Source organism: Pollachius pollachius (assembly GCF_949987615.1).
Source record: "Pollachius pollachius genome assembly, chromosome: 3".
Taxonomy (NCBI): domain Eukaryota; kingdom Metazoa; phylum Chordata; class Actinopteri; order Gadiformes; family Gadidae; genus Pollachius; species Pollachius pollachius.
The window spans coordinates 7,944,650-7,964,277 of record NC_136936.1 but is presented as its reverse complement, the minus strand read 5'-3'; the positions used below and the strand labels follow the sequence as shown (position 1 = coordinate 7,964,277).

Genomic DNA, 19,628 nt, shown 5'->3' with positions numbered 1-19,628 from the left:
CTGTTGTTTTCTAATCTATGAATAATAATCTAATGTACAAAGATTGATCGGATAATATTTGTGGCTTTAGATGGATGGCTAACGTGAGCTAATAAACGTTAGCGGGGGGGGGGAGGGGGGGGCTTTCATCAATAAAGGATTAGTTTTGTAGGTGATAATTACTTTAACATATGTGAAAATAAAAATTTACCAAGTGTTTTATTGTTGCCTATACTTGGGTAATATATAAAAGAAGAATCAGTTAACTCCATTCACTAAACAGGGCGATCAACTTTGATTCCAGCGCTCACAACACACACGACCCACACGCAGACACTTCCGTTCTGCTCCTTCAGAATAAGAGTCCCTAACAGGAACTGGGTTACATAGGCATTCATCAGTGCTTTTAGACGTGTTTCCAATGGCTTTGTTTGTGCGAAAGAACGGGCTGCGTTCAATGAAATCAAAACCAAAACGGATTGAGCCTTCTTTTTATGTCCATGATTGAGCCCCATTGATAAACAACCCTTCCGGGGTTTTGTCCGTTGGCTTGTGTCGATATGTCAAGTGTCGATACGTCATCTGTAAGTGCAGGACCCCGAGTCGATCTGGTACCCACAACGGCGCCACGATGGGATTTTACATTTTGCGGGGGTTAATTTTTCCCGTTAAAAAAATCATGATTTTACCATGCGATGGACTCAAGAGCCTAAATATCAGCACCATCATACGGTTGAAAGTTGACGAGTATATTTATTAATCCGAGTAATAACATAAAAATATAGCATTTTTATGAATCTCAAAACCAGCAGGGGGATGCACTTAAAAACTGCTGACGGTAAAAGACCTGAAACAGGAGCTTTTGGGAAACGACAGCCTCAGTGACGGTGACACATTTAGCCAACAATTGTGTGTTTTTTGCTATTTTTCAATAGATATATAAAGCTTAAATAGAAGGAGCAAAAGCTACCACTGAGGGCGCCAAGACCCCTGCGGTGCTGGCCCGCTCTATAGAAACCTATATAATATAATCTATGATCGAAAACCCCAATAAATCGCCAAAGTGAAACAACAATGTTTATTTTCGGATCAGTTTTTATCTAGGGGTGCTGCAAAGAATAACGACACGGACACAGTTAGCGATGAAAATAAATAAACTATATTTAAATAAGGTCTACCTAAGCTCAATAAATAGCTTAATTTTCTTTCAGTAACACATTAACACCTCATGCCATATTCCCAAAACAAGCGTCATCCCTATTTGCTTATTTTTCCCGCAATCATTTTGTTAAAAAATCCATTTTGGTTAATAATTTATTACAGTATTGAATAATGTATATCTCTATCACATGGTATTGTAATAACTCAGTCGTTGTAACCCTACAAAGGTTCAGGCAAAGAGAAGTTTCATCACGGGTAAAACGCCACAAGACACAGGTTACAGAGCGAGACGGGGGGGGGGGGGGGGTACCCACAGAAATATTTTACACCAACAAGATGGAATTGAATGGTATTTGTTGCAGGCACAGCCTTAACAAAAACAGAGAAGGCTCTCATTTCACAGCTTGTAAAGGAAATATAATTACACAGACACAGAATCCCTTCATATGTGTATGCCTGTAGTTGTGTGTTTGAAACACACAAGTCCCGGTGTCCATGTTGTGTTACCAGGTTAGTACACGTTTCCATTCACATGTAATGTATTTTTTTATGCCGCTTTGTTTATTGTTTGTTACAAAAAAGGTTGGGTTTTGTTAGAAGTCAATCACAGGAATCAACCTATCATCACATATGTATAGAAACATCCATCATCGTAGATCATGCTGCTACCACACGTACACCATGCGTCTTTAGAGGAAACACGAGTCATACGAACACTGGGGCAGGGAGACATCACATCTAGCTACAAGAACAGCCAAGGGCACCGCTAGACAGTTGGTACAGAAGTTTATCAAAACACAGAATCATGTTGCGACATTGTAAACAGTTCTATGGGGGCAGAGAGCAGGTGGGAGGGGCGCTGGGCCACATCATCCGGGGAGAAGCAGGACACATTGGGTGCACTATTAGTAACACTCTATATACCATACACCAACTGTTACAGAGACAGCCTCTACTCAGTCAAAGGCCACAAACGAGCCAAGGGAAGGCTTTGATGTAACCGTTGCTTTTAAGTTCAGGGGCGCAGACGTGTGATTTGGCGGGAGGGAGTACGATAGGTAGGCTACCGTTTCAGCTAGCTGCTTGACCTGTGATCTTGTTAGCGTCTCTGCTCGTCACTGCTGCTTGTTAACGGCTCGTATCGCGACCGTTGTGCTTTGAAGTGGTCGCTTTTTCATGCTCCCGCATGCTCGTCCTGACACCCCAAAGCTGACAGTAAGCCTATACTGGAAATATTCGACAGTTTCCCTTTGTAAACATGCTACTTAACATAACGTTAAAAAACGTTTCTTCCTCGGAGAAAGGGAATAGATGATGATGGGTTGGCAAAAAGGGTGCGAGAAACACTAGAGAGAAGATCATGTCTGATGTCTTAGTTTGAACCTCCTAGCTGGAGCATAAATGTAGTTCAGTTCACATCAAAGATATTAAAGTAATAATGTGTTAAATATATCTGTATTGCACGTTGAACCTACAGTGTACGTTGAAAAACTGCAGTACAATTGTTTTCTATACATAAATAATCTGTGTAAATAAATAAATAATCTCGTCAGAAAAAATATACACTGGTGTTTGTAAAACAGAAACAAACGAGTCCACGGACAAAGTAATGTGCGTTTGATTAAAGTATTTTCAATATGAGACACTTCACTGACTGGTTTGAGTGGGAGCATCCTCGATGTGAAACATTGATCAAAATGTAATCCACGGTGTGTTTGCTAACAATATCATTGACAAATCATCTACCACACAATCCATTTTGTTCTCACTACTACTAGATTGTTAAGAAATACAAAAACCCACCTTAGTTATATATGTGAGGAAACAGTATAAAGTCGATTTTACGAAATTTGTACAAAGTATGGTTTTCTATAGGGTTAACACATTGGGTAGCTACGAAATATTAGCATGAATAACAGGAGTAATAAAATCTACCTTTAGAGCACTTATCAGTTGTAAACTTCTAGAGGGGGTTGGGGAGAATTGCAATGACACCGTGGCAGCACTAGAAATTAAATCCTTGCAGTAATATAATAATAGTCATAATAATAACAATATTAGGCAGTGAATTTACTGTAGTAGTTTCAGTTATCTGAATATATCAAAGCTCACGACACTCCCTGCTTATCGGCCAATATATCTTTGTAAATACTTGTCATGTTTTAATATCAAACAACCAAAGGGAGACTGCCCAGAATTTGGTGGGATACTGGCTTCTGAACCAAATCACTCAAATAACCAGAAAAAAATCAGACCAAATGTTTTGCTGTTAGGCAGTCATCTGACCCCACTTGTTGTGTTCGCTACGTTTTCCATGTCGCCGACAGCGTTTTGCGAGTGGACACATATCCATGGCATACCGCACCTCTTTCCGTCCATCATTCAAGACCTTACACGCAATTAACAGGTTCCTACCTCATGTCATGGTTAAGTCATGACCTGTCTTAGATACATAATACAGGTCCTACACATGGGTGAGGGATGGAGGTGCGCAGTTGACTCTGGATGGATTATATTTCATATATACCGGTTTAGGACTTTCCACTCTATATTGGGGTTGTTTTACACCAACGGTACCCTAGCATTGTGCTACACAGGACACAATGGGGTGACATTGTCTCAGCAGAGAAGGGATGGAAGTTTCATCCAAATCTCTGACTTAAATCAGTGACCTGAATGAACGTCCCTAAAGGGTAACTCGGGTTCTGGTGCATGTGTATTAAAAACATGGTGGACATAAATAATAAAAAAAAAACAAAGTGCAACAGAGACAAAGAAAAACCAAAGGTGCTAATATACTATCAGTGTAGTTTTTAACGTTTAGTTAAGGCATTCGATTAGTATCCTGTATAATAGTCATTTTGTTTTGTGTGGGTATGGGTGGGTAATGCTGCCGGATGATCTGATCGGCCTACAAGTGATGTTAGTGGTCCCTGTGACCTCTTTGAGGGTTTCTCTCTCATGATGATCATCTAAAACTGTTCCCCCTCTTATTCGCACTACCCATGCATATTAGTTGGGAGTTAACCATGCCATAACCATGCTACGATAGTCTTGTCAGGATGCATGCCACAGAAATGGATTAATGGGAATCCCATGGATTAGAGGTCATTACCCACAATACCGACCACAGCTGTCAAGCCGCTAAATTGTGATTTTCAACAATTAGCCCCAAATCTGTCCCGCTGTGGACTAAGATGGCCCCTAGAATGGTTTAGCAAACACAAAATATCAGCACAAGAGTTGGGATGCTTGTAGCCCACAGCTGTTCTGTGAGCTTAGGAGCCAATGATATTACAAATGTCCTTGGTAGATGAAGAAAAGTGTAACTTCTTTCTTCTCCCATTATTTTCTCTTGATGACCAGTCTTGAAGGTTAAACTGTCACGGATGTGTTTGCCTTGCATTTGAGTAGGAGAACTTCAAAATGCTAATAGCTGATTGGTTACTGTCCACTGACCTGGAAACATCACCCAATTATGTTCATGTATTTGCATATCACTATTAAGTAGAGACATGAGGGGAGGAAAAGTTACATTTGTTGGACCCTTAGCATACACATTCAATCACTCACTATTCCCTTTCACTGCCTAATCAGGCAATATATATATATATATATATATATATATACATACATTCTAAATAAAAAATAGTATCTCCAATATAATATTATCTTTGTATAATTCTAATATTTTAAACAGCCAGAATTGCTAGGAATGTCATTTGAATTGTATTAGTGTTGTTGCAGTGTTTCTATAATCTTAACAGGTTTAACAATGAGGATTTAACCGGATTAGAACAGGCACAAGCTTTTTCTCTGTAGCTTTAAAATGAGCTCTCAAAACGTTGTCCTTTGTAACATCAAATTAGGCTGGAAAAATATTAATCAGTTACATAATACAATGCTGTATTATAACACTGTTTTATTATCAATGTTAGCTAATCTTTTTTCTTTGCTGTGGGATTCATTTAACAATTTCCTTGCCTAACCCGTTATTATGTTATAGGATGCATAATATATCCCAAGTGGCAGGGAAAATGTAATCACCTTTAGAATAATATCAGTGTTGATTAAAAGAGCTATAATTAACTTTGATGCCTGACTTCCTTAGGCTGCTAAATTAATATGTTAGCAGCCTGAGTATCCTTAAACCAATTTTGATGAGACAAACAACAGAATCAAATTCATTGATCTCAAATCCAAAAGCGTTTAGATCACTGTTAGAACCTAAATGTTAAACCCTCTACTGCTCTACTCTGCTTCTCTGCTTCAAAGATAACAAATGTTTGGCTCAGCATCAGTGGACAGTAACTTACTTTGACAGACTTAAGTGTAACCATTCTCAAACACGACACCATATTTACTCTACACTAAATAATCACTTCAGATCCGGACCGCATTTCCTGCACACTGAAAAGGGAGGGGGATATTAACAGGATGAATCTGGATTCCAAACAGTCTTGGGTCCAGTCCCAGTTCATTTACATTTAAATGAGGAGTCCTTAGTTCAAGGAAGGGATGGAGTCAGAGAGTATATGTGATGCATGTCACAGGAAATTAATCTTACTGTATTTACAGTCTGTACATTAGCTAGCAGTGTTGATTCAGTGTGTTGTGTTGTGTGCAGTGTGTCAATGTACTGTGTTAAGCAAGTGATTCAATTGTGTTAATCTATTGTGTGTAGTTTGTCAGCACATGGCATGTCGTGTGTTGATACACCACATGTAGCCTGTGGACGAGTCTGACTCTCGGTCAATGTTATTCTTGTTGTCTATCGAATGCGATGACATCTATGAGCTCCAAGTACACCAGTATGTAAAACAGCACGATGCAGGGCTCCTTCCATCCAGACAAACATCTTCAGGCCTTCCATTAGGTCCACGCTCGTCTCACATGTTGTTTTTGTAAACATTGCACTCCTTCCCTCTCCTCATCAAAGGTTTGTTTGGACAGAGGCGGTTTGAGGGATGGAGGAATGACGCCCAGAACCGTGCTGAAGAGGGTCTGTAAAACACGGCTGGTTGAATGGACCAAGGGGCATTCTTCTTTCCCGTGGGCGTCGGCTGAAGGAACTGTAAGTTCGGGTCCACTTCCCTTCATCGGCACGGCAGCAGAACTAATCAGGGTAGATGGATGTTGCCTGAATCCTTTGCGGTGTTTAAACCCATACCCTAATCTCTCCCTCACGAAACCCACTCAGCCTTTCTTATCTCTGGCGCTCTTAATTCTTCGTATTCACTCGTCCATGCACAAACTAACCTCCACCCCTCCTCTGCTCTGTGTTAACACAATGTGTGTGTGTGTTCAGGGGGATTGTTGATTACTGAAACTGACTAAAATAAACTCAAACCGATAGAAAAATTTATTTAACAGAAATAATGTCGGACACTGAGTTTGCAGAGAAATATGGAACTAAACTGAAATGGAAACACAGGACTGATTTGTTCCAATTAAAGTAAGGTAAATGGTAGGCAGGGGTGGCCCTTTCTCCTGACCTCGCTCCAGTGGACTAAGACCTGGGTCATTTCACTAGGTGGGCATGGCTAAATTAATGGGGGACAGAACACCTGTGATAAGAAGAGCAGGATGGGGATATTTCACACTAAAACTTTAAAAAAAAATATCTCGAAATACATTAAAAATAGAAAAAAGTAAGATAACAGTGGTGTGTGTGTGTGTGTAAAGTCTGCGTGTCTGCATGGTCCCAGTGCACAGGGGGCGCGACGGAGCGTGAACACCATTAACCGTAGCAACTGTTCCCTGGGCTACACTGAACAATGGGGATGAGCGTGGATGATATGTGGCTGTTTAACTCCCTTTCCCTCTCTCTTGCCCTCTCTGCATTACTCTCTCCCTCTTCCCCGCTCTCCCTACATTCTTCTCTCCCCCTTTCCTCTCTCCCTCTTCCCTCTCTCTCTCCACTCCTCTCTCTGCATCTCTCTCTCCCCTCCTCTCTCTCCCTCTCTCTCTCTCCACTCCTCTCTCTGCATCTCTCTCTCCCCTCCTCTCACTCCCTCTCTCTCTCCACTCCTCTCTCTCCCTCTCTCTCTCCACTCCTCTCTCCCACTCACCCTCTCTCTCTCTCCCCTCCTCTCTCTCCCTCTCTCTCTCCATTCCTCTCTCCCTCTCTCCCTCTCTCTCTCTCTCTCTCTCTCTCTCTTCACTCCTCTCCCCTCCTCTCTCTCTCTCCCCCCTCTCTCCCTCCCCTCAGAAGCCCTTGATGTGGCAGTAGGCCTCCAGGCTGGAGAAGAAGATGTAGAGGAACCAGAGGCCCAGGAACAGCAAGCTGGTGGCGATGCGCGAGCTGCGGGGCCCGCCCAGCTCTCCGCCGATGGAGGGCCGGCGCCGGAACAGCAGCACGCCCATGGTGAAGAAGGCGAAGACGGTGAAGAGCGTGACGGAGAAGGCCAGCGAGCCCGGGTCCACACGGAACTCCATGCCCTTGGAGGCCCAGTAGATGGCGGCTACCGACCACGCCACGCCGATGCCCAGGAACACGTTGACCGCGTTGCTGCCCGTCACGTTGCCCACGGACGCGTCGGCGTGCTGGTCCTGCGTGGCAGCCACCTTGCTGGCGAAGGTGTCTGGTGGGGGGGGGGGGCCGGTAGGGAGAGGTGAGGGGGTTACAGGAGCCGACCATGCAGACCCTTCATTCATGAGTGCGACGTACATCCTATAAATATCTGATGCTCCCCAAGTTCCCGTCTGGGATCAATAAAGTACTGTCTTATCTAACATGTGAGGCAGACAGACCAGACGAGGCATTCGGGCTCAGTCCTGTGGCGGATGCTTTATACATTGTGACTAACAGGTGAGTGGTAGGGTTGGAGTTAGGGTTAAGGGTTAGTTATGGTTCCACGTCGACGCATCGCAAAGGGGTTTACGGAAAGGTTTACGCAAAGGGGGTTGACCTTGCGTCGAGGCGACGCAGCAGCAAGGGCTGTGATAGCTCCGCTAACGTAAACCCGATGCGGAACCAAATCAGGTCCACGACTGTGGTCATTGTGTTGCGTCAACGTGGAACCATAACTAAGCCTTTAGGGTTAGGGGAACAACAGCATACGATCAATACTGAGCCACTAAGGGCTGCAGGAACTGGCTTCTGAACAGCCGGACCAGGCGGAGGAGAGTCACCACAGGGGGGTAAGGGTCGGGGCTCACCCGGGATGGAGGTTCCCAGGGCCACGAACACCACGGCGGTGACCGAGTCTCGGAGGCCCACGGTGCAGCCGAAGTGGGACGCCAGGTCCCCGATGACGGCGGTCAGCAGGCCGATGACGGAGATGGACACGCAGAAGCACGCCCAGCCGTTCCAGTACTCGGTGGGCGGCACGCAGGCGAACAGCACCTTCCAGAACACGGTGATGAAGTGCATGACGTAGTCCAGGCAGGAGGGCAGGCGCTCCTCGTCGTCGTCCTCGTCGCCTGGGAGGGAGACGGCGGAAGATGGGGGAGAGAGAGAGGGACAAAGGGGAGGAGAGCGATAGAGAGGGGTGGTAGGAGAGAAGGCCAAAGATTCAGGTAGTAGTTATATATAGATCCATATGGTATCACTATAATAGAAATGGTACTCATACACAAAAGCATGGTCAAAAGCAAGTACAATCAAATTGTATCCAAAGAATGCCATGATATAGAAATCTCCAAGTATATTAACTGCTTGAAAATGTACAATGCAACACTCCAAATTATTCACTTTGGCAGGGAGTAAGTATTAGACGTATTAAATTAAAGTATTAACGTAATACTGAGCTTGCCGACGAGACACATACAGAACAGAACATAAGTACTGTTTAATTAACCAAATTGACACTGCGATCCCCGAAAAATATTAGAATAACAACTATTTGCATAGCAAGCTAATTAACCACTGAGCTGATGTCATCCTTCTTTGATAACTAATGGACAACCACGACGCTGGAGGCAGTTTGTTTTGTGTCGAAGCGCTCATTTAATGTCTCTTAACTGTAATGAATAATACCCTCCAATAGATGGCGGTATTTACCCATTCAAAAACCGTTTGTATTTGAATTTACCTTTTTGCATTCTCATCACAGGTCTACATTTTAAATCCGCATTTCAAAAAAACTTTATGAATATGTGGTTTATATTCCAAACACATAGTGGTTCCAAGCTCAGTTTACCAAACAGGTTCTCAGTTTTACTTGAGTCTTAACATTGTTGTTATCAGATTATTAAAAAATTTGTACGTGACTTTGGCTTGTGTTCCTTTTATGAGTCCTCCATAGCAGCGTCATCAGCGCGATGGAAGTGCAGTGAACTTAATCAAGAGTCGACCGTCTAACTTGCTTAAAGGGTACCACTAGATCCGGCCAAATAAGTCTGAATACCAGCGTGAGGCTCTTTAATGGATATGGATAGCGCATATATATGTGTGTGGGTGGTTTTGTGTGTTTCCAATTGTGTGTATGTTCAAGTGTGTGATTACTTACTGATTACTTGACCAATTAAAGGTGGTGTCATTAAATGACATTTATCAGCCAGTGGCTGGAATTTCAATTTCACGCATGCAGGTGAAAATATCACGCATAAATTAACATTTAGACTTTGTTACAACTGGCTATTCTTCTTTGACGGCCACAAAAAAATGTCAACTGCTAAATACAGTTTCCTACCTTTTCTCTCACACACATCGGTGCACACAAACACATACACACACACATGCACACGCTTTCAAAGACACACACACACACACGAACTGTCAAACACCCATACACACACACACGCGTACAAACACTTTCAAACACGCACATCCACAAGCTGTCAAACACACACACATACACACACACACACACACACACACACACACACACACACAGCGTCCTCACCGGCGCTCACGGTAACCGCCTCCACGAACTGCTCTCTCCAGGAGTGTGTGCCGATCACGAGCGCCAGGTTGGTCTTCTTAATGAGCTTGTCCACAGTGCTCTGCCAACCAGAAGCCAAGGAAACTCATGGTTAGCAACCAATCAGAAGGCAGGAAGGCTGGCGGATCCTCATTATAAGTCCTGGGTCAACAGAGTATTTGTGGATTGTTTGGGAGCTAGATGGACTCTCCCGTGTCGTAATCATCCACACACAGAGTGTCTCACACACAGATGTGGATGATGTTTCTGATGAAATCATCATCATATCAAGGGATATAATAATAACACAATATTTTTGCTGATATACCTTAATATTTGCATATTTTGTTTTTGGGAATGAGGATGGCCAGCCAAGTTTGGTGATCCGAAAGGTTATACATGCTAGTAAACACACATCTGGTTGTATTATTTATACTATATTTGAATTGATTTGAAATGATTTCAGTCGATCACAATTCCTTTGCGGAAATGTGTAACCAGGTAAAGGACAGGAAGAGCACACAGTGTCATACGCACCGAGCAAATTATAGAACGAAACGTGGGCAAACCAAAAAAAATAATACAAAAACAAAATCTGCAGGTGAAGCATATATAATCAGCCCGCCGAATGATACCTAGCAACCCTGCTCGTCTGCCCTTTACTGGTCCGCTGAATCAATTCCATCTTTAATAACTCACATAAATAAGGTAGGAATAAAGATGAGGAAATGAATCTCTGGACATGAAAATGGCCTCCTGTGTTATGGAGTTTCAGTCAACACAAACGTATGGCCTCCCCGCTTACGATTAGTGCCCTATAAGCTCAGGCTCAGACATTCTCTTCTTTGGGATTGATTTCAATGCATAACTCCAATAATCTCTATGGTTATTTCTTCTAGCGCTATATATCACGAGGTACAGAGGCATTTTTATACCTGCGGTTGGGTCATAGGTCAAGATCCTAAGGGAGGCAATGGGTAGAGCAGGGGCTCCAGGGGAGCCAGTGTGATTAGTATTTAGTGTTTGGGTATCTTGCTTTCTCTCATCACCAAACTTTGGCCATGTTTGCTTGCCCTGTTTCTTTTCGACTTGGTTCAATAGCTGAAAATGATTATTTGTCAGTTTACAGGAACCAGAATGTAATTGGAGTCAATATTTGCCTTGTACTGAATCTTCTGTCTGCACTCTCGTTAAGTATGGGACTTAACGGTCGGGTTTAGAGTAAATCCAGCAATCCAAATATGAAAATGAAAAAGGCTTCATTCACAATGCATGCAAGCATCACAGAAACCATGCGCTGTAATGAATCTCTCATCATCCTCCGCAGACTAAAATTCAACTGCAAACGACGCCAATCTTTCATCATTACGGAGCCATATTTAAAACACTCCCCACTTCAGCCTTTGGGGAAGATCTGGAGCAGTTGGCGTCCTTTTTCCCAGGCTCAGCGCGTTCATAAGGCCGAAACAGAGGCTGAACTAACATGTTTACACATTGACAGGCATCGTGTGGACAGGGCTTGCGATGCGTTTCCCTCAGTGTTTACCCATGTATCAGATATTCCTCCAATTAGATTTAGACCGTGTTTGGCTCCAGGAAGGAGGAGGAGGAGGAGGAGGAGGAGGAGGAAGAAGCGTGTACGTGCCTCAACAGCCAGACCGCTGCCTGGCAGAATGAGCTGACATATCAAGCACTCGTCGTGGATTTGAATTATTCAAATCCACATTCCAGCTGGGCTGTGAAAGTGGGCTGCGGCCGCCTTGGTTCACAGAGGAAATAGCGGTGGTGCGTTCATAACGCAGGGATGGTAACAGTACATCCGGAGTAGGACCGCCTTGCCTCACTTAAAGCCCATACAAAGCAGAGCTCTGGGCTATATATATACATATGGCACAGAGCTCTACTATATATATATATATATATATATACAGCACGCACCAGGGCGAAAGGGGGATGGACAGCGCTGTAGCACCTATTGAACGGGCTCTTCACACTAAAGCTAAAGCGACGAGGCCGATCAATGGGGCTGATGGATGATCCACCTTCCACCCTTCTGTATCTCCCCAGACTGGAGCACTCTCCACCCCAGGGAATTGGCCAAGAGGTCAATGCAAGAGGATAACGTATGGTGGTCATTGATTGGTTGATTGGTGGCCAAATGCAACCGCGTGATTGGCTACCTTGAACTCGTAGGACTCCTCGATGACCACCTCCAGGCGGCTGTGCTCCCCCAGGATGGGCTTCCCCATCTCAGCTATCCTGCGGGCCTCCTCCTCCTCCGCACTCATCTGGCCGTCGTCATCTGGGAGGAGGGAGGAGGGAGGTGGGAGAGGGGAGAGGGGAGGAGGGAGGAGGGAGGGGGGAGAGGGGAGAGGAGGGAGGAGGGAGAGGGGAGGAGGGAGGAGGGAGGGGGGAGAGGGGAGAGGAGGGAGGAGGGAGAGGGGAGAGGAGGGAGGAGGGAGGAGGGAGGGGGGAGAGGGGGGAGGAGGGAGAGGGGAGAGGGGAGGAGGGAGGAGGGAGGGGGGAGAGGGGAGAGGAGGGAGGAGGGAGAGGGGAGAGGAGGGAGAGGGGGGAGGAGGGAGGAGGGAGGAGGGAGAGGGGAGAGAAGGGAGGAGGGAGAGGGGAGAGGGGAGGAGGGAGAGGGGGGAGAGGAGGGAAGAGGGAGAGGTGGGAGGAGGGAGAGGGGAGGAGGGAGAGGGGAGGAGGGAGGGGGGAGGGGGAGGAGGGAGGAGGGAGAGGGGAGGGGGGAGGAGGGAGAGGGGAGAGGGGAGGAGGGAGAGGGGGAGGGAGAGGGGAGTGGGGTGAGGAGGGAGGAGGGAGAAGAGAGGAGGTCAGATGTGGAGGGAGGTCGACAGAGCAGGAGAAAAGGGGAGAGAGGGAGGAGAGGTTAAGGGAGATATTAAATAAAGAGCAGCGGTCTTAAGAGATCGAAGTGGGAACTGTAGCACATTGCGGCACCAATCTATAAGTCATAACTTTATGAATAATTCAGGACGAGTCAGCATTTTATTTCCCACTGTGTCATTTGTGTGCATTAGATCATTCATGTATTTCTGTCTGTGTGTATATGTGCGCACAGTGTGTGCTTGCAGACATACATTTGCACAAAGGATTGTTTGTGTTTTGTTTGTTTGCATGAAGTGGGGTGTGATTAGGAGTGTAGGCATTGGAGAATGATCTTGCAAGCTTTGCGAGTGTATGTGTGTGTATGTATGATTCTGTATGTGAGCGTGTGCATGTGTGTGTGTGTGTGTGTGTGTGTGTGTGTGTGTGTGCGTGCGTGCGTGTGTGTGCGTGTGTGTGTGTGTGTCTGTGTCTGTGTGTGTGTAATGGTGGCTGTAAAGAGCAGTAGGGCATGAAAGCTTCCCTTCACCTCAAAGAGGACTCTTATTGCTAAGCATCCAGCATTAAGAAGGATTTTTAGTCACTTACTGTACTAATATCACACACACACACACACACACAGACACAAACACAGGTTAACACAACAAACAGACATACACACAAACACATAGATACACACACAAAAACCGATTGACACAAAAACTTGCCCACACAAGAACATTTTCAGCCTTTTTTGAATACTGAAAATTTGTGCCAAACTGCTGTGAGACATACCACACATGAAAGCACACAAATAAACACAAACATACTCTAAAATAGTAAGATGCTCTTCTCTCCACACTATTCACCAACAGTCACTTCTTCCCTGTCCAGCCCTGCCGTGATACATGCTACGATGCTCTCCTACACACTTCAGTATCCACAAGCGGTCTCTTCTTAACTATCCGCAGCTGGGGCCAGCAGGGATCTCCATCTACACAAATAATGTATCACTTTTTCACCTTCTTGAAAATGTTCCTTACCCCCTACCGTCATCTGAGCCTTCTAACAATCCTATTGACATTCAGACCAGTCCACTACACAGCAGGGGTTTCCCCTTTAACCATAAACCAAAAAGCTCTGGTTTATCTTGTAATAAAGGCCCCGTAAATACATTAAGGCCAGTAAAACTGTGTGTGTTTATCTGGGCTATGTGGTGGGGGGTGTATTTAAGCCTTTAACTCCTGTCCGTCGGTGTCCTGTATGAGGTTCAAGCGGGCAGCCTGGGCCCTGATCCAAATGTGAAGTAACTCCCGCAAGCTAAGCTATCGGGGGGCTATAACACGTGTTGTAGCACATGGAGAACTGCATAATGAGGCAAACGGGCATTAGCAAGGGCGGAGCTCAATGCATGGCTTTTGATCTCACTCTCTAAACAAGTATACACACGCACACGCACACACACACACAAACACACAAACACACACACACACAGACAGAAACAAACACACAAACACACACAAACAAACACACAATGAACAAAAACAAAAACACACACACACAAATACACAAACAAGCACAAACACGCACAAACACAAACCCAGACAAACAACATGATCCGCCAGTGGCTATAAGCAGCAGCCAATTACAGCTCCAGTGTGCTGTTTCAGTAAAACCAAGGAATGTAAAACTACACATTATTATCAATATGGAGAAAGAAATAGAAAGAAAAAGGTATGTAGAACGAACTGTTGGGTAAAAATCCATGTTAAGAACTGTTAGTTGTATGAACGCTTTTGTAGACATCAACACCGACACACATCATTCCAACATGTGAACATGTGAAGGCCAAGCAATCAGCCCACCTCCGTGGAGTCATAGTTGGGGTGTTTTCCAGCCATAATGTGGATCAGACCATCAGCATGACCCAGAGCTAACAGCTAATGAGGGAACACCACTGGTTAAGTGCAGGGCTTGAGCCAAAACATGGCAAGGACTTCGCTTTATGATCCTGGAGTGACAACCAGGGGCTTCGTTTTAGAGCACAAATTAGGCAGGGATTAGATGCATTGAACCTTTAATGGTTCTATTTGCCGTAGTGTACCAAGAGACTTTGTTTACTCGGCTGGATCTATAACATGGCAGGGTTTTCACACCCTTCACCGGGAGGCATATCTGGGGTAGATTTGGGTTGGCTGGACTGCTGTGGGCTTCATAACACTGAGATGATCTTACCTTGGTTGAGCAGCAGAGCTGTAACCAGGAGGAGGAAGATGAGGAGAGAGACGATGAGATGGAAAGATGAAGAGGAAGAAAAGGAGGGAGGAGAATGGGGAGGACAGAGGAGAGATTAAAAACAGGAGTGAGTAACAGAACTGACAGAAGACATTAGTAGTTATTATGACACAAACGAACACACAACAAAGAAACAAACACAGGATATATATATATATGGTTATTTTTGGGGGGGTTCTCTCTGTTTCTTGGCAAGTTGAAGACAAAGAAGTAGACTTTGTGGCTTTGTAACCAGTAAATATAACTCACTTTCCTATACCCATCATTGTATTCCCATGTGTGTGTGTCTGTGTGTGTGTGATTGTGTGTGTGTGTGTGCGCGTCTGTGAGTGTGAGTGTGTGCGCGTCTGTGAGTGTGAGTGTGTGTGTGTGAGTTTGTGTGTGTGTGTGTGTGTGTGCGCGTCTTTGAGTGTGAGTGTGAGTGTGTGTGTGAGTTTGTGTGTGTGTGTGTGTGTTTATGTGTGTGCGCGTCTGTGAGTGTGAGTGTGAGTGTGTGTGTGAGCTTGTGTGTGTGTGTGTGTGTGTGTGTGTGTGCATGTGTGTGTGTGTGTGTGTGTGAGTGCACATTGTTAGGAATGTGTGTCGTGGTGGATGTTATCACCAGGGGAGTCTAATCCCGATTCCCCTGTCCTCTCTCTAAAAGGATCTCTTCTCTACGGGCCGTTGTCGGGTCAGAGTCTGAGCGGCTAGTCCTTGATCTGACCACTGCAGAACTCCCTTTGCACAGCGGGTCATAGAGTTTCAGAGAGAGACTGCTAGAGTGCTTGCTTCTAATACGGCTCTGTGGCCATAGATCCTCTAGCCCAGGCAGATTAGAAGAGATACGGTATGAGATGCGTTATGCGTCACGTCCATGTATTTAATCTCATGTTATGTCATGAAGACACAGAGAAGCGGAAGCATAATGGCGGTGGACCACAGATTTCATACAACATATGAAACAGGAGGAAGAGGAGTTGAATGCGGTGGGTTTTATGAACAAGAGATTTAGCGTCTGGTGTTTACTCTGTATTTATTTACTGACTGAAGTGATTTAGGTCATTCAGCAGAAGCTTTTATTCAAGAAAATGTTGACACAATAGAAAATATATATTTAATGAAAGAGCAGCAATAAAATGCAGCGGTGTGTGTGTATGTGTGTGTGTGCGTGATCTTTGTGTGTTTGCCTGTGTGTGCGCGCATGTGTGTGATCTGTGTTTGTGTGTGTGTGTGTAGTAGAAGTGTGCCACTGACCTGAGATTCCTCTCTTGAGCCAGCGTGGCTCCTCCAGGACGATGAAGAAGTTCTCGTGTTTCTCATACTCCTCATCATCAATGATCCTCAACAGGATGGTCTGACTGTACACACACACACACACACACACACACAGGCACACACACACCAAAAAACAGAAATGAACTCACACACATTATTTTACACGTGCACAACACACATGCAGACACTTGCACACACATATCTTGGAAAGGTACTTTATCAACTGGTAATGTAATAGACCCTCCTGCTGCAGTTCATAATGTCTTCCCACACACACACACACACACACAAAAACACACACAAAAACACACACACACACACAAAAACACACACAAAAACACACACACACACACACAAACAAACAAACACTCAAAGATCCCACACATATATAAACACAAACATATTGATCAACAGCAGCTGCTGAAAGAATCAGGGCATGAAGCAGCTGGGCAGGGACAGGAAGTAGAATAATCAATAATTGACGTGAAGAAGGAGAGTCATTGAGAGGTGGAGGAAGAGAGCGAGGATGGAGAGAGGCAGAGACACCGGAAAAGAGAGGGAGCAATGGAGGGAGAGGGGGGGATAGGTTAGGAGATACAGAGGGAGGAATGGAGGGAGATAAAGTCGAGGAGAGATGAAGGGAGAGAGAATAGAGATATAATAAATAAAAGAACAAATTTGGATAACGCGGGCATATGGGCGGAGTGAAATATGGTGACGCAGAGGCGAAGTGAGAGCGATAAAATGACACACCACAATGGATGGTGGCCAATTATAGTTTAAACAGATGCCTCAGAGATATAATTAGCAGGGCGAGACATTTCGATTGGAGTCCTTCTTAGAGGAGCTGCACAGCATCAGACCACAGTAGGAGTCTTAGTTCAGGTCGACCTCCGAGACTAAAAGGAACACGGCACATCCTCCTGGGTCACTGGGACGTTTGGTCTGAAGGTTTCAACACCGCTTGGACTTACCTGGATCTATTTCTGTCTGAGTGACAGACAGCCATAAGACCCCTGTCTGTGGTTTCTCATCCTAGCGAGAGGGGAGTGGGCGGAGGGTAAAGGGAGGATTGAGCAAGATGGGGGGGGGGGGGGGGGGGATGGATTGGGTCGAGGTTTAGAGATGGAAGAGCTGGATAAGAAGGGATGGGTGTCGTACTTCCTGAATTGGTAAAAGTAGAATTTTTCCTCATCACACTTTTGGTTGCACTGATTGGTTTATGGTCTATACAATTACATCCAGAGGCATTCTGGTCTTTGAATAATGAGCAACGAGGAACCAAGGAACTGAGACACTGATAGGCATTTGCAAATTGGAGTTTGAGGGGATAACCTCAGGCTACAGCTGTATGAAACTGGGAGAAAAAACGAAATATTGCACACACACACACACACATTGGAGGGATGGAGAAAGAGAGACAGGATGGAAGGAACATGAATGGAGAAAATAACAAAACAGAACACGGTCTGGCAAGAAATAAGTTAAATAAATATATATTAACGTAAGAGGATGATACATTTAGTTTATTTGTGAGAGGCAGAGATAGAAAGGGAGAGAAAGAGAGAGATCAAAGAGAGAGAGGTCAAAGAGATTTCAAAGAGAGAGAGAGACTGAGTGAGAGAGAGAGAGAGAGAGAGAGAGAGAGAGAGAGAGAGTAAATACATGTGGAGATGTAAACCTGAAAAAACTAAGACAGATGAATGAAGAACAATGGAGGCACAGCTGGGGATAGAGAGAAAAGAGATGAGGGATGGAGAGCCAGGCCCCTTCCAGAGAACCACCGAACCGAACGGAGAAGGGACAGGAGTGGGAGAGAGGAAGAGAGGGAGAGAGGGAGAGAGGGAGAGAGGGAGAGGGTCTGAAGGCATTGAAGAAATATGACTGGACATGTGATCCATCAACACTCGATGTGTTACAAACATGGGAGAGCGGCAGGGACAGAGAGAGGGAGGGAGAGAGGGAGGGAGAGAGAAGGAGGGAGAGAGGACCATAATGGCATTGGGCTAGAGTGAGCACTGCAATTCTTAAGCAGCTGGGGAGAGAGAGAGAGACGGAGGAGAGAGAGAGAGAGAGATTCCGATTTATTCTAATGTATTTTGGACTATTTAGTTTTTGATTTTTCTTTGTGCGCTCTGGCAATGTAAATGCATAAAATTTTCAAGGCACGATAAACCTTTTAATCTTGGTTATCGAATTTAGAGAGAAAGAGGGAGGGACAGAGAGAGAGAGGGAGCGAACCCCCAAAACAAGGCGTGTCCACCAAGCAGGACCATGTAACCATGTGAAGCACTGCTCCGACTCAACTCCCCCCCCCCACCAAATTCACCCCAGAAAACGAAAACCATCAGGACCATTGGATCCAGAAATAGTGCTCCAACATCCAAACCAACAACGTTGATGGTTCAACCTTTTCCCTGGGACGGTTGGAACCCTGCTTGACGGTACCTCGTTACTAATGCCTGGTTCCCCCCCAGCGGTGCGTCGGGTTCGGTGCGGTACGGTGCGGCCCTACCACAAGGGTACTGCCGGCGGTGGGAACGCCAGCCAGCTTTAGCGTAAAGCAGCACCGTACCATCCCTTACGGCAGTGCCCGGCAGAAACGAGGCATTCGAGCAACCCCCCCCCCCCCATGCCAGACTCACGTGGTCTGGTCGTTGTTGAACTCCAGCTCGCCGCGGGCGTCCTCGTAGTCCTCGCCGTCCTTGGCCGTGCCGGCCTCCGTGTGGTAGGGCAGGATGACGGTGCCGCGGGCGCCCGAGTTGCGCACCACCGTCACCTCCATGGTGCCCACGCTCTCGCTGACGCGCACCAGGCGGTCGCTGAAGGTGAAGATGCCGGCGTGGTCGTCGTCCAGGATGGTCACCGTGGCGACCAGTGGCTCCACCAGCCGGCCCTTGGGCGCGGCGCCGGCCTCGTCGCTCTCGAACATGCCCTGGGCGTCGCCCACGCGCAGGTTGAGGAGCCGCACGAAGAAGTGCTCGTCCTCCTCGAAGATGTCGTCGTCGATGATGCCCACCTGTGAGGGGGGCAGGGTGGAGGTGGAGGAGGGCACGTTGGAGGTGGAGGAGGGCAGGGGTGGAGGTGGAGGAGGGCAGGGTGGAGGTGGAGGAGGGCAGGGTGGAGGTGGAGGAGGGCAGGGTGGAGGTGGAGGAGGGCAGGGTGGAGGTGGAGGGGGAAGGGTGGAGGTGGAGGAGGGCAGGGTGGAGGTGGAGGGCGGCAGGGTGGAGGTGGAGAACAGGGTGGAGG

General features: G+C 46.0%; 1 protein-coding gene across 3 annotated transcripts in view; it reads right to left on the bottom strand.

The window, feature by feature from the left end:
• Nucleotides 1-7,347: 7,347 nt before the first annotated feature.
• Nucleotides 7,348-19,628, bottom strand: part of slc8a2b (solute carrier family 8 member 2b) — a gene marked incomplete at its 3' end in the record, with an annotated part of 29,483 nt that continues 17,202 nt past the window's right edge. Inside the window, exons 8-14 of one of the 3 annotated variants that reach the window (XM_079733673.1) lie at nt 19,025-19,398; nt 16,359-16,462; nt 15,066-15,083; nt 12,188-12,309; nt 9,975-10,089; nt 8,302-8,565; nt 7,348-7,724 (exon numbers count right to left, since the gene is read on the bottom strand). In XM_079733673.1, the coding sequence (XP_079589799.1) occupies nt 7,348-7,724; nt 8,302-8,565; nt 9,975-10,089; nt 12,188-12,309; nt 15,066-15,083; nt 16,359-16,462; nt 19,025-19,398 (1,374 nt within the window). Of the gene's footprint in view, nt 7,725-8,301; nt 8,566-9,974; nt 10,090-12,187; nt 12,378-15,065; nt 15,084-16,354; nt 16,463-19,024; nt 19,399-19,628 lie in introns of all 3 variants that reach the window. The other 2 variants (XM_079733671.1, XM_079733672.1) reach the window with 2 other exon arrangements.